Genomic DNA, 27,171 nt, shown 5'->3' with positions numbered 1-27,171 from the left:
AGCTAATAGCTCTCGGTTCCCCACATCATAGTTTCGCGCCGCTGGGCTGAGCTTCTTCGAAAAGAAAGCACAGGGGCGAAGCTTCAGTGGCGTACCCGGACGCTGAGAGAGCACTGCTCCTATCCCAGCTTCGAATGCGTCCACCTCCACTATGAATGGCAAAGAGGGATCCGGATGAGCCAGCACAGGCACCGAGGTAAACAGAGTCTGCAGGTGCTCAAAAGCCCTGTTCGCCTCAGCCGACCACTGCAAGCGCACCGGGCCCCCCTTTAGCAGTGAGGTAATGGGAGCTGCCACCTAACCAAAACCCTGGATAAACCTCCGGTAGTAATTGGAAAACCCCCAAAAAACGCTGCAACTCCTTTACCGTGGTTGGAGTCGGCCAATTACGCACGGCTGTAATGCGGTCGCTCTCCATCTCCACTCCTGAAGTGGAAATCCGATGCCCTAGGAAGGAGATGGATTGTTGGAAAAACAAGCATTTCTCAGCCTTGACATATAGATCATGCTCCAACAGGCGACCAAGCACTCTGCGCACCAGGGACACATGCTCGGCACGTGTAGCAGAGTATATCAGAATATCATCGATATACACCACTACACCCTGCCCGTGCAGGTCCCTGAAGATCTCATCTACAAATGATTGGAAAACTGATGGAGCATTCATCAACCCATATGGCATGACCAGGTACTCATAATGACCTGAGGTAGTGCTAAATGCCGTCCTCCACTCATCACCCTTCTTAATATGCACCAGATTGTACGCACTCCTGAGATCCAATTTTGTGAAAAAACGTGCCCCGTGCATTAACTCAATAACCGTATTGATCAGAGGTAGCGGGTAACTATATTTCACTGTGATTTTATTAAGACCTCGATAATCAATGCACGGGCGTAAACCGCCATCCTTTTTTTTTCACAAAAAAGAAACTCGAAGAGACGGGTGAAATGGATGGCTGAATGAACCCAATGCAGGGATTCAGAGACATATGTCTCCATAGCCTCCGTCTCCACTTGCGACAGGGGATACACTTGACTCTTGGGATATGCAGCGTCTACCAGGAGATCTATCGCACAATCCCCCCGTCGATGGGGTGGTAATTGAGTCACCTTTTTACAGAAGGCAAGAGCCAAATCGGCATAGTCGGGGGAATGCGCACGGTGGAGACCTGGTCTGGACTTTCCACCGTAGTAGCACCAACGGAAACCCCTAAACACCTACCTGAGCATTCTCGCGACCACCCCGTGAGAGCCCTCTGTGGCCAAGAAACAGAGGGGTTATGACAAACTAACCAGGGTAGGCCTAGCACCACAGAATACGCAGAAGAATCAATAAGGAAAAGACTAATCTTCTCCTTGTGACCCTCCTGCGTTATCATACACAAAGGTGCGGTTACTTCCCTGATAAACCCTGACCCTAATGGTCGACGATCTAAGGCATGAATAGTGAAAGGCATATCCACAGGAACAATAGGGATCCCTAAACTATGAGCTATACCAGTCTGCTGTTCCCACATGCGTCAAGAGGGCCACCATTGTTCCTGTTCCCAAGAAAGCTAAGGTAACTGAGCTAAACGACTACCGCCCCGTAGCACTCACTTCCGTCATCATGAAGTGCTTTGAGAGACTAGTCAAGGACCATATCACCTCCACCCTACCTGACACCCTAGACCCACTCCAATAGGTCCACAGACGATGCAATCTCAACCACACTGCCCTAACCCATCTGGACAAGAGGGATACCTATGTGAGAATGCTGTTCATCGACTACAGCTCGGCATTCAACACCATAGTACCCTCCAAGCTCGTCATCAAGCTCGAGACCCTGGGTCTCGACCCCGCCCTGTGCAACTGGGTACTGGACTTCCTGACGGGCCGCCCCCAGGTGGTGAGGGTAGGTAACAACATCTCCTCCCCGCTGATCCTCAACACTGGGGCCCCACAAGGGTGCGTTCTGAGCCCTCTCCTGTACTCCCTGTTCACCCACGACTGCGTGGCCACGCACGCCTCCAACTCAATCATCAAGTTTGCGGACGACACAACAGTGGTAGGCTTGATTACCAACAACGACGAGACGGCCTACAGGGAGGAGGTGAGGGCCCTCGGAGCGTGGTGTCAGGAAAATAACCTCACACTCAACGTCAACAAAACTAAGTAGATGATTGTGGACTTCAGGAAACAGCAGAGGGAACACCCCCCTATCCACATCGATGGAACAGTAGTGGAGAGAGTAGCAAGTTTTAAGTTCCTCGGCATACACATCACAGACAAACTGAATTGGTCCACTCGCACAGACAGCATCGTGAAGGCGCAGCAGCGCCTCTTCAACCTCAGGAGGCTGAAGAAATTCAGCTTGTCACCAAAAGCACAAACTTCTACAGATGCACAATCGAGAGCATCCCGGCAGGCTGTATCACCGCCTGGTACGGAAACTGCTCCGCCCTCAACCGTAAGGCTCTCCAGAGGGTAGTGGTCTGCACAACGCATCACCGAGGGCAAACTACCTGCCCTCCAGGACACCTACACCACCCGATGTTACAGGAATGCCATAAAGATCATCAAGGACAACCCCCACCCGAGCCACTGCCTGTTCACCCCGCTATCATCAAGAAGGCGAGGTCAGTACAGGTGCATCAAAGCTGGGACCGAGAGACTGAAAAACAGCTTCTATCTCAAGGACATCAGACTGTTAAACAGCCACCACTAACATTGAGTGGCTGCTGCCAACACACTGACACTGACTCAACTCCAGCCACTTCAATAATGGGAATTGATGGGAAAGGATGTAAAATATATCACTAGCCACTTTAAACAATGCTACCTTATATAATGTTACTTACCCTACATTATTCATCTCATATGCATACGTATATACTGTACTCTATATCATCGACTGCATCCTTATGTAATACATGTATCACTAGACACTAACTATGCCACTTTGTTTACATACTCATCTCATATGTATATACTGTACTCGATACCATCTACTGTATCTTGCCTATGCTGCTCTGTACCATCACTCATTCATATATCCTTATGTACATATTCTTTATCCCCTTACACTGTGTATAAGACAGTAGTTTAGGAATTGTTAGTTAGATTACTTGGTTATTACTGCATTGTCGGAACTAGAAGCACAAGCATTTCGCTACACTCGCATTAACATCTGCTAACCATGTGTATGTGACAAATAAATTTGATTTGACTTTTATTAATGAAATTCCCAGCCGCATCTGAATCTACTAGCGCCTTATACTCGGAATGCAGTAAAAAAAAAAAAAAAAAAAAAAAAAAAAAAAAAAAATCAGGAAAAGAGACAAACATTAGTGCAGCAGAGGGCTCTCGATGAGAATGGTGCCTACTCACCTGGGGTGACGCCAGAATGCCCTGCCTGCCCTCTATTCCCAGAGGAACCAACCCGGCACCGACCAGCAGTGTGCCCTCTGCGACCATGAATGGTGCTCGAGTGGGAACCCCCTCCGGTCTCCCTGCGCACCATCCCTCCCAATTCCATAGGTTCGGGAGAGAGGGTGCGGGAGGATGGAACAACCAGACCCCGATCTAGACGTCCACGAGTAGCCAGCATGTTGTCCAGCTTTATGGACATGTCCACCAGCTGGTCGAAGGTGGTGTCTCTACAGGCCAGCTCCCGACGGACGTCCTCGCGTAGACTACAACGGTAATGGTCGGTCAGGGCCCTGTCGCTCCATACAGCGCCGGCAGCCAAGGTCCTAAACTCCAAAGCAAAATCCTGTGCACTCCTCGTCTCCTGCCTCAGATGATAGAGGAGCTCACCCGCTGCCTTGCCTTCAGGTGGGTGATCGAATACTATCCGGAATTGGCGGGTGAACTCCTCAAAAATGGTCCAACGCCGCATCCTCCCTTCTACACACAGCGCTGGCCCATTCCAGGGCTTTCCCGGTGAGGCATGAGACGAGGGCGTAACTCTCAGTCAGATGGTACTGGGGAGGCCGTGGCTAGATATAAATTCAGTTTGAGGAGGAAACCCTGGCAGCCGGCAGTATCTCCGTTGTATCCCGTAGGTAGGGATAAATGGATCCTCGATTCCGGAGAGGAAAAAAAGTTCACGGGAGATTCCGGTTGTGGTGGCGCTGGAGAAACTCCCTGTCTCTCCCAGCGATCCATTTTCTGGACAATGTGCTCCATGACGGAGCTGATACAGTCAAGCTCCCTCGCTTGTTCCTGAACGCGTTCCTCCAGGTCCATGGGCATAGTGTCCTCTCCTGCTGACTTCATATATAGGGTCAGAGATTCTGTCATGCATAGGTGTAATAGGTGGCAGGGAAGTCAGGCGCAGGAGAGTCAAATGGAGTTTAAAATGGAGTCTTTTAATAAAGTTCCAAGAGTATGCTCCATAACAATAAATGTACAAACAAACAAAACATGGGTACGAGGACCCCGACGCACACCTATACAACACTCACACTACACTGACAATAAAACAATCTCTGACAAAGACATGAGGGGAAACAGAGGGTTAAATACACAACAGGTAATGAATGGGATTGAAAACAGGTGTGTGGGAAGACAAGACAAAACCAATGGAAAATGAAAAAAGGATCAATGATGGCTAGAAGACGGGTGACGTCGAACGCCGAGCACCGCCCGAACAAGGAGAGGCAACGACTTCGGCAGAAGTCGTGACATCTATCTTGCTCCGCCGGGGAAGTCCCATTAGTTCTCTTATTTAGTGCTTAAACAGACAAGTTATGTTTGCAAGATTTAGCTTATTCAAAATTCATAATTAATTCATCATTAACTTTTGTTTCATGCATGTGACCAACCAATACCTCACAAGGCTTCTTCTCTTCAAGCTGAGACACCCCTTTCAGGTTTTCAAAACAATGTTCTTGGCACACTGCCAAATTGTTTATACTGATAGTGAGGATTCCTCCCAGTCACGATCAGTCAGTTGCATGGACCCAGTCCAATTGGTTATTAGAAAAGCACAAACATAACATTTTCCTTCGCAGACTCAAATGTAAAATGTTTAGCTAACTGGCTGTCTTTTCTCACATATATGAAAACGGAAATGTTTACGAAGACTACTAATAAAGTGGTATTCTAATACCTGTCTACAATTGAAGTATTTACATTTGGATTAGAGCTAATGACATCTCCTGATGACATCATGTCACCAAACAGAGGTGCAATTATGGCAGACAGCAGTGGGTATGGCTTCTGGAGTGGGCGTGTTCTTGATGGGATTGACAGCTGTCTATCTCTGCAGGAGGACCAGTGAGTACTTCTGATTCTGCATAACAAATAACTTGCAAACATTTTCCTTCTCATATTAATGTAAGTGCCTTTGACATGGGTTAATCTTTCAACTCCTTTTGGTGATATCGTGTAGTGTAGGCTATATTCAATATCATTCATTTAGCCTCATTTGTTTTTCAGAGAAAACCAATTCTCTGAGGTAAGAATTCCCTTGTGAATATGATGCAGATTGTATCAACCTTTAGTTCTGTATTGTCCATGATGAGATTCTTACCACAACCTTCTTATATACTTTTATGTTGTACAGACCTACAGCCAGACAGGATGATCACAGCCAATGTATGTTCCAAACAAAATACATCAAAACATACACACACTACTAACAACTACACACATGCATGTACAAACACAAATTCTAATTTAAGATGTATTTATTCTGTTGTAGGTGATTTGGTGATGGGAGCTATGAGCAGTGCAGGCATGTTGGATTCAAGGGATGCTGGGATCTATTCTCTCATCACCTCTGTACCGTCCACGTTTTTGCCCTCAGGTGAGTTTGTAACATAATGTCTTCTGTCCCCCCCCCCCCCACACACAGACACACAGCCTCTTACTTTGTCTCTCTCCGTGAGGTGCAGGTCCTGTGCAGGTATCTGCAAATGAAGATGTAAGTACAGCAAAAATAATAGCCTTGGATATAGATACAGATATACTTGTTTTCGTACAAAAAGACAGACAGTCTGAGGGATAATAAGGATCTTTCTCTCTCTCTTTCCTCCAGGCTGATTCAGAGAATGCAGGGGTCTACAGCCTGGTCACTTCTGTACCATCCACAACTTTACCATTAGGTTTGTCTGTTTAACTCTGTCCCAATGTTTCATAACATGTAGGGCTTTTATAGGACTCAAAGTTGTTTAGGCTTGTTTGTTGGTCTGAGGTAGTCATATCAGTAAGCATGTATATGTATAAGTTATACATAAGATAATGTGTTAGAGCATGAGAGCTGTAGGTCTACAGGATGGTTTGAGTCAGGAGGAGAAGTGACTTGTGTGTGTGTGTGTGTGTGTGCGCACATACTGACTCACTCACGCTCCTTCTGTGTTGTACAGGTCCTTTTGAAGAAAATGGTTCTTTGAGACTGTGGTCCCAGCTCTCTTCAGGTCATTGACCAGGTCCTGCCGTGTAGTTCTGGGCTGATCCCTCACCTTTCTCATGATCATTGATGCCCCACGAGGTGAGATCTTGCATGGAGCCCCAGACTGAGGGTGATCGTCATCTTGAACTTCTTCCATTTTCAAATAATTGCACCAATAGTTGTTACCTTCTCACCAAGCTGCTTGCCTATTGTCCTGTAGCCCATCCCAGCCTTGTGCAGGTCCACAATTTTATCCCTGATGTCCTTACACAGCTCTCTGGTCTTGGCCATTGTGGAGAGTTTGGAGTCTGTTTGATTGAGTGTGTGGACAGATGTCTTTTATACAGGTAACGAGTTCAAACAGGTGCAGTTAATACAGGTAATGAGTGGAGAAAAGGAGGGCTTCTTAAAGAAGAACTAACAGGTCTGTGAGAGCCGGAATTCTTACTGGTTGGTAGGTGATCAAATACTTATGTCATGCAATACAATGCTAATGAATTACTTACAAAACATACAATGTGATTTTCTGGATTTTTGTTTTAGATTCCGTCTCTCACAGTTGAAGTATACCTATGATGAAAATTACAGACCTCTACATGCTTTATAAGTAGGAAAAGCTGCAAAATCAGCAGTGTATCAAATATTTGTTCTCCCCACTGTAAGACCTTTAAGGTACAGCAAATACAAATCCTATGGTTTTTTTCTCCGTTTGAAATGCTCTCTTCTGTAAAACAAAAAATTATGCAGAATAAATTAACTTTGACCATTCCCTCATCTTTGTTAGTATTTTACATTATTTGATCTGGATTATTCAAGATAATGCAAATACTACAGTTGTCTCTGTCACCTTTTTCTGGCCATTGGTGAAGATGAAGGTGCTATTTTCCTTAAATGTTTCTTTCAGTCCATATACAGCACATTCAGAAAGTATTCAGACACCTTGACTTTTTCCACATTTTGTTACGTTAAAGCCACTCTAAAATGGATGAAATTAGTCCCCCCCATTAATCTACACACAATGCCCCATAATGACAAAGCAAAAGCAGGTTTTTAGACATCAACACTGAAAATGATATTTAAATACGTATTCAGACCCATTACTCGGTACTTTGCTGAAGCACCTTTGGCAGCAATTACAGCCTCAAGTCTTCTTGGGTATGATGCAACAAGTTTGGCGCAACTGTATTTGGGGAGTTTCTCCCATTCATCTCTGCAAAACCTCTCAAGCCCTGTCAGGTTGGAGGTGGAACGTTGCTGCACAGCTATTTTCAGGTCTCTCAAGAGATGTTTGATCGGGTTCAAGTCCGGGTTCTGGAAGGGCCACATAAAGAACTTTCAAAGAGTTGTCTGAAAGCCACTCCTGCATTGTCTTCGCTGTGTGCTTAGGGTCATTATCCTATTGGAAGGTAAACCTTTGTCCCAGTCTGAGGTCCTGAGTGCTCTGAAGCAGGTTTTCATCAAGGATCTCTGTACTTTGCTCTGTTCATCATTCACTCGATCCTGACATGTCTCCCAGTCCCTGCTGCTGAAAACATCCCCACAGCATGATGTTGCCACCACCATGCTTCACCATAGGGATTGTGCAAGGTTTCCTCCAGACGTGATGCTTGGCATTCAGGCCAAAGACTTCAATCTTGGTTTCATCAGACCAGAGAATATTGTTTCTCATGGTCTGAGAGTCGTTAAGGTGCCGTTTGTCAAACTCTAAGCGGGCTGTCATGTGCCTTTTACTGAGCCGTGGCTTCCATCTGGCCACTCTACCATAAAAGCCTGATTGGTGGAGTACTGCAGAGATGCTTGTCCTTCTGGACGGTTCTCCCATTTCCACAGAGGAACTCTGGTGCTCTGTCAGAGTGACCATCGGGTTCTTGGTCACCTCCCGGACCAAGGCCCTACTCCCCTGATTTTCCCAGAGACAGATAATGCTTAGTCCTGGACTAAAAATATTATTCAAAGGACAATTTACAGATTATCTGTATTGTGGTTAGTTTTACTGTGAGCGAAGCAAAGATGCCTACATTCTCCTGCAGCAGTCACACAGTCTACAGATCACATACCAACCAGCACATGTATGCTGTCACGTATCCACACCTGCTAACAGGTGCACGAGTGCACAAATGCACGCCCACCCACACACACACACACACACACACACACACACACACACACACACACACACACACACACACACACACACACACACACACACACCACAGTCGGTCGGGTGGAAAGTTAGACGAGACTCTTGCCGCATCCTGTCCTTCTGAAACTTCAGCTTATCATATTTCAGAGACTAGTTGTGTTGAGGAGATTGACAGCGGTACTGTTGAACCAAACCTCAGATACATCTAACTGAAACTATTCAAATACTTTTCCAGACAATTTTAGCAAGATATAAAAAAAACTCAACTAAATTCACCCTCCAAAATCACCATTATGAGAAATGTATTCATGCTTCTGACCATTACAACAAGCATCTCACGAGTGATGAAACCCCACTTGTCATGTTATATTTCCATGGAAATATTCAGTGTTGTTGTTTACTGCTTATGTATCTGCACCTCTATTATCTTATTAAGCTAATAACTACAGTAGATAGGAAAAATATTGCCTCTGATGCACAATATGGAGAGTCATGTGGAGATACAGCAAGACTGTTTCTTGTTTCTTACTTTTGGATGTTGGCAATATATACTGTTGTTGTACATGAAACCTGCTTTTTATTGTGCAGTGTAGTTAAAAAGAAAGCCTGGATAAAATATAGTTATTTCCTCTGACAGATAAGCAAATGGTTTTGGCTCATGTTAGGAGCAGGAGACATTTACCTCTAATCACACCAGTTGATGGACTTTCGTTGTGGTTTCCTGTGAGCAGGCTCCTCGTCTTCCTCTCTATTAAATACATTCTCTCAGTCGCAGACACAGTACTTATTATGTAGTTTGTGATAGTCTGTTTCTCTGAAACATTGCGTTATTCACCCCTGATCTGGCTCGTTATCTGTTTTTGATCATCCTCCTTTGCTGTGAGTTATTCCTCTGATCCAACTCTTGCACTAGTATATATACACTGTGTACAGATATATCGTTGGTATTGAGTCAAATGAATTCTGGGGAGATCATTTGAGATGTGGTGATCTGTTGCCTTACTATTAGTTAATATTATATTCATGTTGACCCTGACCTCTGACATGACCGTTGACCCTTAAACAGCAGTTACTGCCTTCTTCCTTGGCATGATATGTTGCAAATGGCAGGGTAATACCAAAGCAAAGAGCAGTGTCTGCCATTTTCATTTGTTAGTTCACTATTCTTCTCATATATTATTAATTAAAGAGCAGTGTAACTCCTGACAGTGAATCAAACTGCATTCTTTGTGTGTCTTCCACTAAGATACCAGTTGCATTTACATGGAAATGTTGGTTCTGCGTCAGTCACATTACATACTGTGTTTTACAACTAGCCCATGTCTTGTTAAAAGAATACATGTGAAAAGCAGCACTGCAATTGTTTGAATTACATTAAATGATTACCTATCTTGTAATATATAATGATGCATTGGAACATGGTAGAAGAATGCCATAGGATAATACTAATTAGAACAAATTACCATGAGATTGCAAAGTAAATGATTTGTATACACTACCAGTGTAGTGTAACACCTACTCATTTAAGGATTTTTCTTTATTTTTAGTATTTTCTACATTGTAGAATAATAGTGAAGACATCAAAACTATGAAATAACACATATGGAATCATGTAGTTACCAAGAAAGTGTTAAACAAATCAAAATATATTTTATATTTGAGATTCTTCAAATAGCCACCCTTTGCCTTGATGACCGCTTTGCACACTCTTGGCATTATTTCAACCAGCTTCACCTGGAATGCTTTTCTAACAGTCTTGAAGGAGTTCCCACATATGCTGAGCACTTGTTGGCTGTTTTTCCTTCACTCTGTGGTCCGACTCATCATTGGTTAGAGCTTGGGCCAGTACTCGAAAGGTCAGCTTGGGGATTTGATCTAGCAACAAGGTAAAAATCTGTCGTTCTGCCCCTGAACAAGGCAGTTAACCCACTGCTCCTTGGCTATCATTGTAAATAAGAAATTGTTATTAACTGACTTGCCTAGTTAAATAAAGGTCAAATAAAACATTAAAATAAATAATGTCAAAGTGGAATAATGTCAACAACAAAAAAAGTGTGAATGAGTATTCAACACCTTTGTTATGGAAATCCAAAATAAGTTCAGAAGTAAAATGTTGCTAAACAAGTCGCATAATACTTTGCATGGACTCACACTGTGTGCAATAATAGTGTTTAACATGATTTTAATGACTATCTGATCTCTGTACCCCACACATGCAATTATCTGTAAAGTCGGTCAGTCGCGTTGTGAATTTCAAACACATATTCAAACAACAATACCAGGGAGGTTGTCTAATGTCTCACAAAGAAGGACACTAATTGGTAAAATTACACAATTACACTTTGGATGGGGTATCAATATAAACAGTCACAACAAATATACTGGAATCATTCCTAACTTAGTTGCTGGAGAGAAAGAAACCTGCTCAGAGATTTTACCATGAGGCCAATGGTGACTTTAAAACAGAGTTTAATGAAGCGCAGCCACACCTTCTCCATGCTGCTCTTCGTCCTCCTCCCCGCCTTCCTGTGGAGGAACTGGGAGGTCATTTCGCAGAAACTGGATCGCTTCCTGATGTCCCCGAGTTGACCTACAGGGGTGGGGCTCTCTCAATGAGTGACGAAGGGAGGCGACGGCGGGGTGGGGCTCCCTGAACAATGAGGGATAGAGGCGGGGCTTGGTGTGAGGGGCGGGGGACGACTAACAAACCCGTACTCTGCCTCGGATGCATGTGGTGGAGCCAGGCCAACACAGGGCGGGCTTAGCGGAAAGGAGGGGGATGATGAGGAGCCAGCGAAAACATCCTGGGGCGGACTGCAATAGCATCGAATAGTCCCCGCGATATGCAACTGTTCATGGAAGTCAGGAACCAATACACACAGTCAGTCAGGAAAGCAAAGGCGAGCTTTTTTCAAACAGAATTTTGCATCCTGTTGCTCTAACTCCAAAAAGGTTTGAACTGGAGAACAAGAGCACCTCCTCCCAGCTGTCCACTGCACTGAGGCAAGGCGACAAGGTCACCACCAATAAATCCATGATAATATAATTAATCGATAAAATTTCTCTACGGCTGGCCATGCTATCCTCCTGGCTACCCCAACCCCGGCCAACAGCTCCACACCCCTTGCAACTACTTGCCCGATCCTCCCCAGCTTCTCCTTCACCCAAATCCAGATCGCAGATGTTCTGAAAGAGCTGCAGAACCTGGACCCGTACAAATCAGCTGGGCTCGACAATCTGGACCCTCATTTTCTAAAACGATCCACCGCCATTGTTACTCTGTCAATCACCGTATTCATATTGGTAGACTCAATGGCCTTGGTTTCTCAAATGACTGCCCCGCCTGGTTCACCAACTACTTCGCAGATAGAGTTCAGTGTGTATAATGTTGTCCGGACCTCTGGCAGTGTCCGTGGGGGTACCACAGGTTTTAAATCTCGGGCCGACTCTTTTCTCTGTATATATCAACGATGTGTCTCTTGCTGCGGCTGATTCCCTGATCCACCTCTATGCAGACGACACCATTCTGTATACATCTGGCCCTTCTTTGGACACTGTGTTAACTAACCTCCAAATGAGCTTCAATGCCATACAACACCACTTCCGGGGCCTACAACTGCTCTTAAATGCTAGCAAAACCAAATGCATGCTTTTCAACCATTCGCTGCCCGCACTCGCCCGCCTGACTAGCATCACTACTCGTGACGGTTTTGACCTAGAATACGTGGACAACTACAAATACCTAGGTGTCTGGCTAGACTGTAAACTCTCCTTCCAGGCTCATATCAAACATCTCCCAATCCAAAATCAAATCTAGAATTGACTTTCTATTTCGCAACAAAGCCTCCTTCACTCACGCCGCAAAAAACTTACCCGAGTAAAACTGACTATCCTACCAATCCTCGACTTTGGCGATGTCATCTACAAAATAGCTTCCAATACTCTACTCAGCAAATTGGATGCAGTCTATCACAGTGCCATCAGTTTTGTTACCAACTCGCCTTATACCACCCACCACTGCGAACTGTATGCTCTAGTTGGCTGGCCCTCGCTACATATTCGTCGTCAGACCCACTGGCTCCAGGTCATCTACAAGTCTATGCTAGGTAAAGCTCTGCCTTATCTCAGCTCACTGGTCACGATAACAACACCCACCCGTAGCACGTGCTCCAGCAGGTATATCTCATTGGTCATCCCCAAAGCCAACACCTCCTTTGGCCACCTTTCCTTCCAGTTCTCTGCTGCCAGTGACTGGAACGAATTGCAAAAATGGCTGAATCTGGAGACTTACATTTCCCTCACTAACTTTAAACATCAGCTATCTGAGCAGCTAACTGTTCGCTGCAGCTGTACATAGACCATCTGTAAATAGCCCACCCAATCTACCTACCTCATCCCCATATTGTTTTTATTCACCTTTATGCTCTTTTGCACACCATTATCATTACTTACACACCATCATCTGCTCATATATCACTCCAGTGTTAATCTGCTAAATTGTAATTACACTGCTACTATGGCCTATTTATTGCCATACCTCCTCATGCCATTTGCACACACTGTAAATATACTTTATTTTTTTATATTGTGTCATTGACTGTACGCTTGTTTATTCCATGTATAACTCTGTGTTGTTGTTTCTGTTGCACTGCTTTGATTTATCTTGGCCAGGTCGCAGTTGTAAATGAGAACTTGTTCTCAACTACCTTACCTGGTTAAATAAAGGTGAAATAAAAAAATAAAAGATAGACCCCATATGTGACAGCTTCAATGGCGTTGCCTATGCTCTCTTCCCGTGTATCCTTTTTCAAATCCAGGCCTTGAGTTCCACAGCATTAATGATTTATTCTTCTCCTTAGGGGTGGTTGAGTAAAAGCTGGTTAGACTTCCAGGGAATAAAGAACAAGGAGCACCAGCGGACAGCAATGCTCTGGGTTGGGTATCTTTGAATACCAAACTGAAGACCCAATTAGTTATTGCACCCCCTTGTGTACAAACTGAAGTGGTACAACATGTTGCATTGCACAATTGTGGGCACTGACCCATAACAGAAAAGTTTTGAATAACTTCCCATAGCTTCATAGTTATGGGAAATGTTTGTTTTGAGATGGTTAGTTCTAACTGTATAGAAAGATCGTGCCATGGTCATCAACCTATGATGGATGAACAACAAAGTCCTGACTGTGTAGAAAACAACCATCAACCATCAATATTTTCCAGGAACCGGGAAGTCACTGTACTAGTGATACAATTAATCTGGCAGAAGAGGGTACTGATTAAGCAGGTGCAAGAAACAAGAACTTAACAGCTTTATATATATATATATATATATATATATATATATATGTGTATGTATTTTATATAAAAACTTGCATCAGTGAATCATTAAACATCTTTACAAAGCCTTAGCTACCACCAACACTTCTCTACAGGAAAAGTGGAGATGACATTTTACAGCAGCTAGGTCTACACTTAAATGCCACACACAAGTAGTACAAAAAAATGCTTTATTTAAAAACATACAAAGTGAATAAAAGGAGTGCAGTCACTCTGCTGCTGTCTTCTTGCCTCTTCCCTGTTGTTTTAACTTCAGGAGCAGCAGTGTCCCCTTCATCACCTTCTGCAGGCTTCTGGAAAGCTTTGGCCTTTGCACCCTTCTTGGCTGCCCCTTCACCCTTGGTAGTCTTCTGTGCTTTGGGTTGATCCTCAGCTGTCTTCTCTGCCCCTTTGTCCTCTTTGACTTGAGCTTCTTAGCAGGGGCCACCTTGGAAGCAGATGCTTTTGTGGACTTCCTGAGTTTTCATCCTGAAAGATGAAAATGACAGGTTTGCAATGTTGCTGGTTTGTGGTAGCATTTAAATTGAGATTCAATTTGAAATTCAATTCAACCATGGTAAAGCCCAAATAGGGAACAGTACCCATGACAAATGTGTAAAAAAGTCCCTATAACCCAAAACCACTTGAACAATGCCAATAGTCAGAACATAACTGAAACCACACTTGCCTCTGAAGGTTTCTCCTTCTGCTTTTGGCTGTAACCTTTTTCTTCTCAGCTTCTAGAGACAAGAGTTAGTGATGTGTGTGTATGCATGTGTAACGGATGTGAAACGCTAGCTTAGTTAGCGGTGGTGCGCGCTAAATAGTGTTTCAATCGGTGACGTCACTTGCTCTGAGACCTTTAAGTAGTAGTTCCCCTTGCTCTGCAAGGGCCGTGGCTTTTGTGGAGCGATGGGTAATGATGCTTCGTGGGTGACTTTTGATGATGTGTGCAGAGGGTTCCTGGTTCACGCCCGGGTATGGGCGAGGGGACGGTCTAAAGTTATACTGTTACACATGCAATCATAGACCCAATGAGGAGAAGAGAGATACCCATACAAGTCATTGAATGAGCAATGTTAAATGTCATCCATTGCAATGGGTGTAGCTCAATAACAATGATCCCATACAATTGGGCAGATTATAGGGTGATGTCTAAATCCTAGGAGTGATGAGCACAATCAATTCAGTGGATTCAGTTTACCGGCTTCCTTGTCCTTAGTCTTCTTGGCTCCAACCTTGGCAGTCTTTGGAGACTTCTCCACATTGGGATCAGTGTTCTCAGTGGCCTTTGGCTTGGGCTCCTTGACCCTACCCCTGACTGCCTGCTGGCAAGGGAGAGTGATCACACGTTGAGCTACATTATATTAAACAGCAAGCCCATGTTCAATATGTTTGTCATATAATGTTGACATATCTAATAAACACACCACTTTATATTCAAAACTGGTACCATGAAGTTTGGCTCATTTGGCAGGTAAGCTGGTATCACAGTCAGAAAATAAGGTCCATTCACCTTGGATCACATTATTCTTGATGTAATTACTTAACAAAGCCTAGTTGCCACAAGGAGCCTATTAAAGTAACTGTCCAGTGGAGATATCACTTAAAAAATAAGTATTTTCTGTTAATTTGTACCCAAATAATGTTGTGGACTCATCAGGTATAGTGATGTTATGTTTGATGCCTGAGCTCTGAAGTATGCGTAGAAATCGTAGTGTGCCGATGCCCATATCACCTTATCACAAGCACGTGATCAATGACGTCCAAAGCTTTGTTTGGTCGAACAACCACCTGATTGGTAGAAGACAAAAAGGCTACACTGCACACACACTCTATGGGGTGTGGGACATAATCTATAATAATTTCGCTGCTCTAAATTCGTTGACCAGCAGGTGGCACTAGTGTGCACTTGATCAAAGCCTTGAGTAATTTACCAATTTCAGACAATTAGCTGGAAAATCTCAACGCTCCAGGAAGCTTTGTTTCACCATCACTAATCCTATACTTGTATTTGTAGCCAAAGCATCACTTGAAAAAACAAACAAAAAAACACAAACTTGTAATACAAAACAGACAGTTTCGATAATGCTTGCCATTTCCTCATTGAACATTATATCATATTGGCTGAGCTGGCCAATCAACAGAATACTTGGTTTAATATTTTTTGAAACAGGTATATGCCCACACCATTCTATTGTTGGGGTATGCCCTGGGCAAGATTAACAAAGGGGCTTCCCGGGGTTGAAGCCCCTGGGCCCAGAAGGCAGAAAAAAGGTCTCAAATTTATACATACATTTTACAGTACATATTAGATATGTACTATATATTTTTTACTGCAACTGCAAACCACCGAAGGATTCAGGAGCCCGCTCTCAATGAGCGTAGACAGCTTCCTACTGCCACTCTGCTAATCACCAGATGGGTGGAGGAGAGGTTTGGGTAAATGGGGGGCCCTGCCTTGATTGGGTAACTGAAAAAATAAACTGCATAATAACTAAATGTGACTGGTCAATTATGTGAGTCAGGGGCTGAGCCCAAGAGGCAAAACAACAAATGAATTATTTTTTAACCAACCAAGGGAACCTGTTCTCAATGTTCAAAATACACCAGAGAACATATTTAGCCACAGAGGATCAATAGCTTCTCAAAAATAACTGGATTAAATGTAATCACAAGAGCATGCAGTGTTTGTGTTTGGCCTCGATAATACAAAAATCGATAATACATCGATTTTTGGATTCTCTTACCCTGGCATTTTGAGTGGAAACTCATGGGTGCACTAGCAATGGCTGCCAGTCCTGATTTGAACTGAACTGCCATCCATGGATTATAAGTAGTTCGTAGCAGCTGTCTGTTTACACATTTTAATATAAAAATTACATCGTTTGAAAAACATAGTTTGGAAATCAAATGTCTACTGCTGAAAATAGAAGACTGTCTCTAGAACCAATATAATTCTCAACTTCCAATGTTTAGTGACCAGCAGCACTGTTTTTCAAAGTAGCTCATCTTGAGATAGGCTATTGCCAAGAGGAGCGCATTGGCCATCACCGTGAGTAGTAGCCTATGGTGGGTTCATCATTACGTGAGTCAGTGTGCCACTGGAAATTGTATTTAATTGCCCAATGTAGTAATATATAAATAAAAAACACCATTCAAACAGGAATGCTGCTTTAACATACTCAATTACAATTTTTGGGAAGGAAAACCATTTCACTCATGTTGTAAATTATAGGTCATATTTCATAGAAATCTGGAAACACTGGGCATTTACTTTAATAAGATTTAGACATGCATGGGTCACTTACCCAAAACCTCCCCTGTGCGCCGTTTGATATGGAGTTGATGTCCTCACCAATACCCCGCCCTCGATTCCTATTTTCAGGGTCTTGTGTGTCATGTACTTCAACCTCATCAGGTTCACAGATGGATATTTCCCTGTTTTGTCGCCACGAATGGCCTGCGATGAGACGATTCGAGAGTTCAACTCCTTCAGCGCTTCTTTAACCAACACCATCGTGGGTGGATGAAGAGGAGTTTTTCGTGCCACAGCAGGCGCTTTGCTGGATTCTAACAATGAAATTGACAAATGTATCAACCGTAATCTAACTAAATAGCCGTTACTTCTTTGGCGGCTGCTGCTTTCTTAAGGTGGCATGATCAAACGGTTAATATCAATGTTAGGCTCTATAAAAACGTTAGTTTAAAAACAGCAACTGCATTCTCAGCCTACACACGTTCAATGTTTTGCACTTCAAGCAAAGCACGCGGTTTATTTGAATGGGCGCTGAAATTTAGGTACCAGTCAGAGCATTAAAGGTTAACTGATCAGTCCGAGTTGTTGTTATAGATGCACAGTGATGCCATCTGTTGGTAAATATTAATTACTGCAACTCTTGTGTTTTACCGGGGTTCTTGAGATACCTGGATGTGTTGTGATGTACCGAACAAGACTGGTTACTCGCATCAATGCCTCTGTCTCGTCATTTAACATTCAAACAGGAGTGTGAACTCGCTTTTTCTTCTCTCCTCCGTTCCTTCCTTCCATCCTTTCCTTTACTGCGCTTATCAGTTTACCTTCACTGCTCTGGCATATTATTAAACATGACTCATCAAACATAAATGAAATATGAAAACCCTTCTACATTTTAAAGATTATAAAACTCAACCACAAATGCAGGGTTTTTGTAGTTAAACTTTGTGCAACTGTTACAAACTTAAAACAAAGAGTTGAAGATAAATATTTTTCTCAGAAAGACAAGTTAGTTTGTTGGTTTTAAAAATTCAATTGCCTGCAATAATGACACAAAATGCAATTTGTTAAAGACAGGTAGCTTTAGAACCTAAAAATAATTACCATAAATGATTCTGAATGTTCAGCCTCCTTGTCCTCTGCAACATGACATTAGCCCATAGTTGTCATATGAGACATCTGTGGTTTTCCTGTGATCAAGCTCCACATCTGCTGTTCTATTGAAACAACAGTTAATCTTTGTCCCAGTCACTGCCACCATCTTCTGTGAAGTCAGACTAACAGTATGTATGTAGCTGTCTAAAGAATGACATTGTTCATCCCTGATATGGCTGGTCATCTGTTTTTGCTCATCCTCCTTTTCGGTGAGTTATTTTTCCCTTCCATCTGTTTGTGCGACAGGATATTCCATTCTTCTTTCCCCTCTTTTAGTATTTACTTTAGGAACTTTTAATATTTCAACATGTTATGGTTATAATAAGTGTGTCTTATTCCATTGATCATCCTATTGATTTCTATTTCTCTGTCATTATTTTACATGTTGTACAGATAAGAATGACCACTGCTTGATAACATGGCTGTGAATACATTACAGACTGTTCTGCTTCGCCAGCTTGTGTAAAGTGTTCCAATCTCATGTTTTCTTATTTTTCATAATAGTAAAAAGAGCATGATAATGACCCCATTTTGTTATGTCTAGATACCTTCCAGTTCCTCAAAGCCAAAGGTCAGTATCATTATTATGAATTTTAAGCTGCAATATGTAACTTTTTGGCAACCAGACAAAACAACGGATTACCAAAATATTCAAATAATGATTGACATATTTTCAATAAAAATGTTATTTTGATGAATTCATCCATACGATTTCATCCTTCCACGAGATGCTGTATACACTGGGTATACAAAACATTAACATGACATAGACTGATCAGGCAAATCCAGGTGAAAGCTATGATCCCTTATTTATGTCACTTGTTAAAGCCACTTAAATCAGTAAATAGATGAAGGGGAGGAGACAGGTTAAAGACATGGATTGTGTATGTGTGCCATTCAGAGGGGGAAAGGGCAAGACACAATATTTAAGTGCCTTTGACCGGGTATGCTACCAGGTGCCAGAACTGTAAAAGTGCTGGGTTTTTCACGCTCAACAGTTTCCTGTGTGTATCAAGAATGGTCCACCACCCTAAGGACATCCTGCCAACTTGACACAACTGTGGGAAGGATTGGAGTCAACATGGGTCAGCATCCCTGTGGAATGAGACAGACAGCAAGACTAATACAAATCTCTGTGGTTGAAAACCAAATGCCAGTCTAAAATAAATGGGATATAATAAAGTAAACAATGAACTGTTGTGCCATCATTACCATGTTCCTCTTGGGATATGTTATCATACTGTGTGTTGTCATAATCTATTACATGAAGCATTCAAGCAATATATTATATCTTCTTAGTTTCCAATACTGTCGCTGCATAAAGTAATTGACTCAAGATCCTTAAGTCTGAAATAACAAGGAGTGATTAGGCTATCAGTACATTTCTCAAAACCACAAAATGCTAAATTAATTCCCCTATTCTCACAGACATTCCCCAGCTGACAGTGAGTTCTACAGTCATCAGAGAGACAGAATCAGTTCAGCTGAGTTGTGAGACTCCTCCATCTCTCCCTGTGTCTCACTGTTACTTCTACATAGAGGAGAGGAAGAATCTTCCAGACTCTTCCAGACACTCACAGGAACAGAGCTGCTCAAGAGGGCAGATCAAACGTTTCCAGATGTGGTCAAAGTGATGTGTTACTATGCTGTAGGGAGGTCTCACATATCTCCTTTAAGTAACCCTGTCTCAGTCACTGTTCAGGGTAAGTAGGTGGTTCATAAAATTATACACGTCACTGTTATAACCGTATTAATTATGCTCGTTCTGAAAATTAGATATTCTGTCGTATTTCCTAAAAGTCAAAATTTCTCATAATGAAAGGAATTACTGTACTTTGTACAAACATAAATGCTGAAATAGTTGAACATTTGATTAATGGATTTTCCATACTGTTAGTATGTATGGATTACCTGTGATGTTTTTGAAATACAACTTTCAAAGTGACACTATTCTCCTGATCTCACAGACCCACCTCCTCCCAGGCTGACAGTCAGTTCTACAGTCATCAGAGAGAGAGACTCAGTTCAGCTGAGCTGTCAGACTCCCCTATCTGGCTCTGTGTCTCAGTGTTACTTCTACACAGAGGGGAGAGATCCTAAACCCTCACCCTGTACGCAATCACTCACGGGGACTGAGCTGCTCTCGTGGGCATTTCAAAGTTCATCAGCTGAGATCAAACTGAGATGTTTTTACACTGTAGAATCTCACTATCCATCGATGCACAGTGATTCAGTCTCTGTTACTATTCTTGGTAAGAAATTATATATTCAGATTGTCTTGGATGATTCTGTTTAAATCACAATCTCATCCAATGTCATTTCAAAATAGTTGTTGTGAAGACAATAAATATTTGAAATATATATGTCAAAAGTAGAGTTCTAAGATCCCACGGCAAACACCCACAGAGAGGCCAATGTACAATCAAAGGTTCTTTATAAACTCAGCTTTACACAGTAATACACAGTATCACTGCGGCCCTATTAGAAAAGTATAAATGGGCTGGAATTTAGGGCTGTAGGCTAACTAGAAGCAACGGGCCAAACTAACACAGCAGGTGAAACCTGGGTCCTTCCGAGTAGGGTTTGTTCATTCGTTTCTACCCAAGCAGGATTAGTTTGGCTCTACCCGAACAGGGTTCGGCTCTTCCTCCCGAGCAGGGAGAGGAAGATCTGTGGAATCACTACACACCATACAAGCAAGCAAAATTGTCTGTGCGATTCAATTTCATTCAATTTCATTCCACACGTGAGAATGTAAGGAATTAAGTGAAAGGCAATCGTTGTAAACACACAGCACACATGATTATTTTGCACTCATAAATAGGCATGATATCAAATAAGACATGCTGATACATAATATAAAGAGAATGGCAGGGTCTAGTTTAGTAAGAGTCAGTGTCACTTGTGACATATACATTACGTTCAAATACAGTGATGCAAAAAGGAGTCTCTGTCCTTTCCTAACAGATCCAAAACCAGACATTAGAGTCAATATTGATGAGGACTTCAACATCATCTGTTTGATTCCTGGATCCGTCAGTCCTGACTCCACCTGTAACCTGTATGTTGGAGAGGAGAGTCAGCCGAGAGAAAAGCCATCTCAGCATCCGGACAGCAGTTCTGTCAATTCACTCCAAAACATAGTGATGTGATCAGTCGTCTACAGTCAGTGAGGCGTAAGGAGGTGAGCTGTGACTACAGAGTGAGCTCAGGACCAAACTCTCTCTCTCCACGCAGTTATGGGCACAGCTTTGCACGTGAGTCATAATCTAAACATATCTATCAGTGCTGCATGTCTTCATGATCTGACTCACTTTGATTTTAGCATCTTCTTAGTATTACTATATTAATTCTGACCAACAAACTAAATACCACATTTCAATCCCAAATGATTTCAGATCTGGTGGGAGTTCACATCAGTGATCCAACAACTATACAGACACCTTCTATAGCAGGTAGACTACACATTTGTGCTTTTATAGTGACACTGCTTTTATTTTTAAAGCAACACAAGTTTCAGCGATAAGAATAGTTGTGTTAATGTGTAAATGAAGCTGTTCTGTTAGATAATTAAGCTGTTCTATAGATATGACACCAGCCTCAACACCAACGTCTGGGATCATCAGCACAAGTATTATAATGTCTGTGCTCATCTAGTAGTGTTTAGATCGTATCTATGCTCTGTTAGGCTTCTGCTGTTAGATAACATGGGGACCTTATTCTAGGAAGCTGATAACAACAATCAACACCTTATCTGTCCTGAAAGACTTGATCACCTTATGAATTGGTCTCATCATCTCTATAATGAGGAGAAATATAATCTACCAGGGCAGGAAGCAATCTGTCCATAGTGATTTTATAGTCCTACTTTTCCCACTTTGAATAGACAAGTCATGAAGGTATTTCAAAAGGACAACAACACCATGATGATCATTAATACAGTCATTAATAAAATACTACTTTCATTAATATGTGTTTTCTCAGTGGGTTTGACTCCAGGTCCTGGGTCATTTTTGCCGCCCAGCACGACAGTGAGTCCTACAGAAGGTGTGTTGGGCCTCTAAATGACCATCTCAGCAAATACCAATTGTACAGTCAATGGTTTAGATTACAGGCCTGTAAAATTAGGTGAACAAAATGTTAATGTAAAACCTTATTCTTGTGTAATCATATTGCTTCCAACTAGTTTTGACTGTTACTTCTACTTTGACCACAGTGACACCAACTACCAGTAAGTAGGCCCACTAATTTTAACTTACATGTATATTTTTTGTTTACATGAATTCACTAAAGCTCCTTCCGATTTATGAATTGACGCATGCTTGTAATTTCTGTCCAGATTTGTGTACTTTTAGTCCATCTGATTTGTAGGTAATGTGTAGTGTACTTCTCTCTTTCTGCTTATTGAATGCCCTTAGATATTAAATGAATGTACATTTGTTCTCGTGTCATCTCTTTTCACCAGGTTTGACCTTTCCTTTGACCCCAGCACGGCAGTGAATCCTACATCAGGTGTGTTGGTCATCTTTCTCTAGTTTAGCAGATAGGACCTAAACAAATAGACTAGCTTTATTTTAGCCATGTTTTTACTAACAAATATCCCCTGATTAAAAAAAGAGGTTGATATTCCATTAATTAAATCAACCCATTTAGATACCTTTTATTATTGTATAATCAGATCCAGTAACTTTGCTTTGCACCAGGTTCAACGACTTGTTCTACTTTGACAACTGACACCCAAAAGAGTCCACATGATTTTAGTTTAGTGGCGTAATAAGTTGTGTTGTGTGTTAACTGTTATTAATCAGTCTCTCTCTTGCATGTACCCAGGAGGTCAAAGCTCCACAGAAAGCGTTCTGGGTAAGCATCCATCTCTAGCTGACTACCTGTCTTTTCTCAGACAAATGAGACATTTACAGGAAGGAAGTGGAGTTTACAATAAAAATTATTCTATATTATTCTCAGAAAATAAATGTCGTCCCCCAACTCCCTTACCATGTAGGTAAAAAATAATGAAGTTTTCTTACAAGTGTATATGGTTGAGCATGAGTACGGCGCTCAGAGCCCATACAAGACAAAAAGATATCCGCTGTATTGTGCAGTCAACAGAAGTCAGAAATAACATTCTAAACATTCATTTACCTTTGATGATCTTCATCAGAATGCACTCCCAGGAATCCCAGTTCCACAATAAATGTTTGTTTTGTTCGATAATATCCATCATTTATGTCCAAATAACTCTGTTTTGATCGCACGTTCAGTACACAATCTAAACTCAGGACTGGCAGGTCCAGGCAAAAGTTCAGACGAAAAGTCATATTACAGTCCGTAGAAACATGTCAAACTAAGTATAGAATCAATCTTTAGGATGTTTTTAACATAAATCTTCAATAATGATTCAACCGGAGAATTCGGTTGGAACTGAGCTCGATCTCACGTCAACGCGCATGGTCAGTGCATGTTCAGCTCATGGCAGACCTTACTCAATCCTCTCTCATTCACCCCCACTTCACAGTAGAAGCATCAAACAAGGTTCTAAAGACTGTTGACATCTAGTGGAAGCCTTAGGAAGTGCAACATGACCAATATCCCACTGTTTCTTCAATAGGCAATGAGTTGAGAAACGACCAACCTCAGATTTCCCACTTCCTGGATGGATTTTTTTCTCAGATTTTTGCCTGCCATATGAGTTCTGTTATACTCACAGACATCATTCAAACAGTTTTGGAAACCTCAGAGTGTTTTCTATCCAAATATACGAATAATATGCATATATTAGCAACTGGGACTGAGTAGCAGGCAGTTTACTCTGGGAACCTTATTCATCCAAGCTACTCAATACTGCCCCCAGCCATAAGAAGTTAAAGGGGCATCCCATGGTACACCATAAGCTTCTAAGGCTCTGGGTTTTAACAATAATATTCAAAATTCTGAAATTGTGAATCTTTCTACTGACTGAGTTGTGTTGTTTTCTAACAGAAATAATGAATACCTTTCTTCTTGTGTAATCAGATCCAGAATTAACTTTTATTACTTTCCAACAGTTTCGACTGTTACTTCTACTTTGACCCCTGACATCACAGTGAGACCAACTAGTAAGTATCCCTTACTTTGCAATTACATTTTTAGTTCACTCTACTTCACTGAAGCTCCAACAGGTTTACTCATAGACTTATTCATGGCTGCTTGTACGTTCACTCTAAATTGTACTTTTCTTCGATATGAATAGCGCCGGAGGGGATGGCTGCCATTTTACGGGTTCCTAACAAATTGTGCTATTCTGGGTGTTTTTTTGCGTTGTTTGTAACTTGTTTTACACATAATGTTTCTGCCACTGTCTCTTATGACTGAAAAGAGCTTCTGGACATCAGAACAGTGATTACTCACTGGGCGAAGATTTTTTTTCTTTAATGAATTGAAGGAGAAAGATTTACGTCTTTTCACGGACCAGGCCCAAAGCCCTGTCATTCACATGAAGAGGAGAAGACCGATACAGGGGCCGCAGATCCTGATGCTTGGTGAGAATTAATCTGCAAGTGGATAATCCTGCTTTACCATCCGTATCTTATGTTTCACCGAGTCATGGCTGAACAAGGACATGGATCATATACAGTTGGCTGGATTTACCGTGTATCGGCAAGACAGAACAATAAACCTCCGGTAAGACGAGGGCTGGTGGTCTGTCTATTTGTCAAAAACAGCTGGTGGGCAAATATTAAGGAAGTCTAGAGGTTTTGCTCGCCTGAGGTAGAGTATCTCATGATAAACTGTAATCCACACAATATACCAAGAGAGTTTATCTATATTTTTTGTAGCTGTCTATTTACCACCACAAACCGATGCAGGCACTAAAACCGCACTCAACAAGCTGTATAAGGCCATAAGCAGACAAGATAATGCTCATCCAGAAGTGGTGCTCTTAGTGCTGGAGACTTTAATGCAGGATAACTTTAATCCATGTTACCTAATTTCTACCAGCATGTCAAATGTGCAACCAGAGAAAAATAAAATCTAGACCACCTTTACTCCACACACAGAGATGTGTACAAATCTCTCCCTCACCCTCCATTTGGAAAATCTGACCATAATTATATTGATTCCTGCTAACCTGCAAAAACTTAAGCAAGACTTACCATTGACTCGCTCATTACAGAAGTGGTCAGATGACACGCATGCTATGCTACATGACTGTTTTGCTAGCACAGACTGAAATATGTTTTGGGATCCATCCGATGGCATTGAGGAGTACACTACATTACCGACTTCATCTGTACGTACATATGCCAACCAGAAGCCATGGATTACAGGCAACATCCGCGCTGAGCAAAAATCTAAAGCTGCTGCTTTCAAGGAGCGAGACACTAACCCGGATGCTTATAAGAAATCCTGCTATGCCCTCAGATGAACCATCAAACAGGCAAAGCATTAATACAGGTTTAAGATTGAATCCTACTACACTGGCTCTGACGCTCGATGGATGTGGCAAGGCTTGCAAACTATTACGGATTACAAAGGGAAACCCAACCATCAGCTGCCCAGTGGCAAAAGCCTACCAAACAAGCTAAATGCCTTCTATGCTTGCTTCAAGGCAAGCAACACTGAACCTTGCATGAAATCACCAGCTGTTTCGGATGAATGTGAGATCACGCTCTCCGTTGCCGATGTGAGTAAGACCTTTAAACAGGTCAACATTCACTTGGCTGCAGGGCCAGACGGATTACCAGGACGCATACTGAGAACATGCACTGACCAACTGGCAAGTGTCTTCACGGACATTTTCAACCTCTCCCTGACCGAGTCTGTAATACACAAACTGACATGGTCCAAACACACCAAGACAGTCTTGATGGCATGACAATGCCTATCCCCTCTCAGGAGACCGAAAAGATTTGGCATGGGACCTCAGATCCTCAAAAAGTTATACAGCTGCACCATCGAGAGCATCCTGACTGATTGCATCACCGCTTGGTATGGCAACTGCTCGTAGAGGTTAGTGCGTACGGCCCAGTACATCACTGGGGACAAGCTTCCTGCCATCCAGGACATCTATACCAGGCGGGGTCAGAGAAAGGACCTAAAAATTGTCAAGACTCCAGACACGCAAGTCAAAAACTGTTCTCTCTGCTACCGCATGGCAAGTGGTACCGGATCGCCAAGTCTAAGTCCAAAAGGCTCAAATGGCTAACCAGACTATTTGCATTGATCTCCTTTTTTACGCTGCTGCTACTCGCTGTTTATTACCTATAAATAGTCACTTTACACCTTCCTACATATACATATTACCTGAATTACCTATAGCCTCGTTTTTTAAATGACATTTTATTTCTTTAGAATCTTTTTAGCAAATATTTTCTTACTTAAAAAATGCATTGTTGTAAGTGTTTCATGGTAAGGTTGTATTCAGCGCATGTGACAAAAAAACATTTTATTTGATATGAAACAAATGTAAATCTCATCACTTCTCACCAGGTTTGACCTCTCCTTTGGCCCCCAGCACAGCAGTGAATCCTACATCAGGTGTGTTGGTCATCTTTAGTTAGTTAAAATAAGTAAATTGTTTTCAGTTTCTTACCCAGGTGTTTGTATTCTTTCCTCATTACAAATGTGCCTAATTACTAGAAATGAGGTTGATCTTGGATTGATTAAATCCTCCCATAAAGATACCTTATTGTATAACCAGATCCAATGACTTTGCACCAGATTTGACTGTTAATCCTACTTTGACAACTGACACACCAACGAGTCCAACTGAAAGTGAGTATGGCCACATGATTTGTTTATTGGTGTTTACTAGTTGTGATGTGTGTTAACTGTTAACAAACTGTCATGCATAGGTGTAATAGGTGGCAGGGAAGTCAGGCGCAGGAGAGTCAAATGGAGTTTAAAATGGAGTCTTTTAATAAAGTTCCAAGAGTATGCTCC

The 27,171-nt window shown here is 42.2% G+C and overlaps 1 protein-coding gene and 2 long non-coding RNA genes across 4 annotated transcripts in view; all 3 read left to right on the top strand.

The window, feature by feature from the left end:
- Positions 1 to 27,171, top strand: part of LOC135531417 (mucin-2-like) — a 43,717-nt gene that overhangs the window by 7,482 nt on the left and 9,064 nt on the right. The window contains exons 9-12 of the mRNA XM_064959460.1: positions 23,080 to 23,109; positions 24,294 to 24,344; positions 26,719 to 26,766; positions 26,950 to 27,003. Of these exons, the coding sequence (XP_064815532.1) occupies positions 23,080 to 23,109; positions 24,294 to 24,344; positions 26,719 to 26,766; positions 26,950 to 27,003 (183 nt within the window). The remainder of the gene's footprint in view (positions 1 to 23,079; positions 23,110 to 24,293; positions 24,345 to 26,718; positions 26,767 to 26,949; positions 27,004 to 27,171) is intronic.
- On the top strand, positions 18,240 to 19,354 carry LOC135531409 (uncharacterized). The gene is made up of 3 exons (XR_010453997.1): positions 18,240 to 18,458; positions 18,794 to 18,820; positions 19,248 to 19,354. It is a non-coding gene; the product is annotated as an uncharacterized LOC135531409 (long non-coding RNA).
- Positions 20,235 to 22,733, top strand: LOC135531414 (uncharacterized). Of its 2 annotated transcripts, none has more exons than XR_010454000.1 (6): positions 20,235 to 20,501; positions 21,217 to 21,506; positions 21,648 to 21,704; positions 22,234 to 22,296; positions 22,466 to 22,480; positions 22,715 to 22,733. It is a non-coding gene; the product is annotated as an uncharacterized LOC135531414 (long non-coding RNA). The 2 variants fall into 2 exon arrangements; XR_010453999.1 differs by having other exon boundaries at positions 22,436 to 22,480; positions 22,715 to 22,727.

Source organism: Oncorhynchus masou, unplaced genomic scaffold (assembly GCF_036934945.1).
Source record: "Oncorhynchus masou masou isolate Uvic2021 unplaced genomic scaffold, UVic_Omas_1.1 unplaced_scaffold_1583, whole genome shotgun sequence".
Taxonomy (NCBI): Eukaryota; Metazoa; Chordata; class Actinopteri; order Salmoniformes; family Salmonidae; genus Oncorhynchus; species Oncorhynchus masou.
Note: the sequence above shows the minus strand (reverse complement) of the source record. Positions and strands in the feature narration are given on the sequence as shown.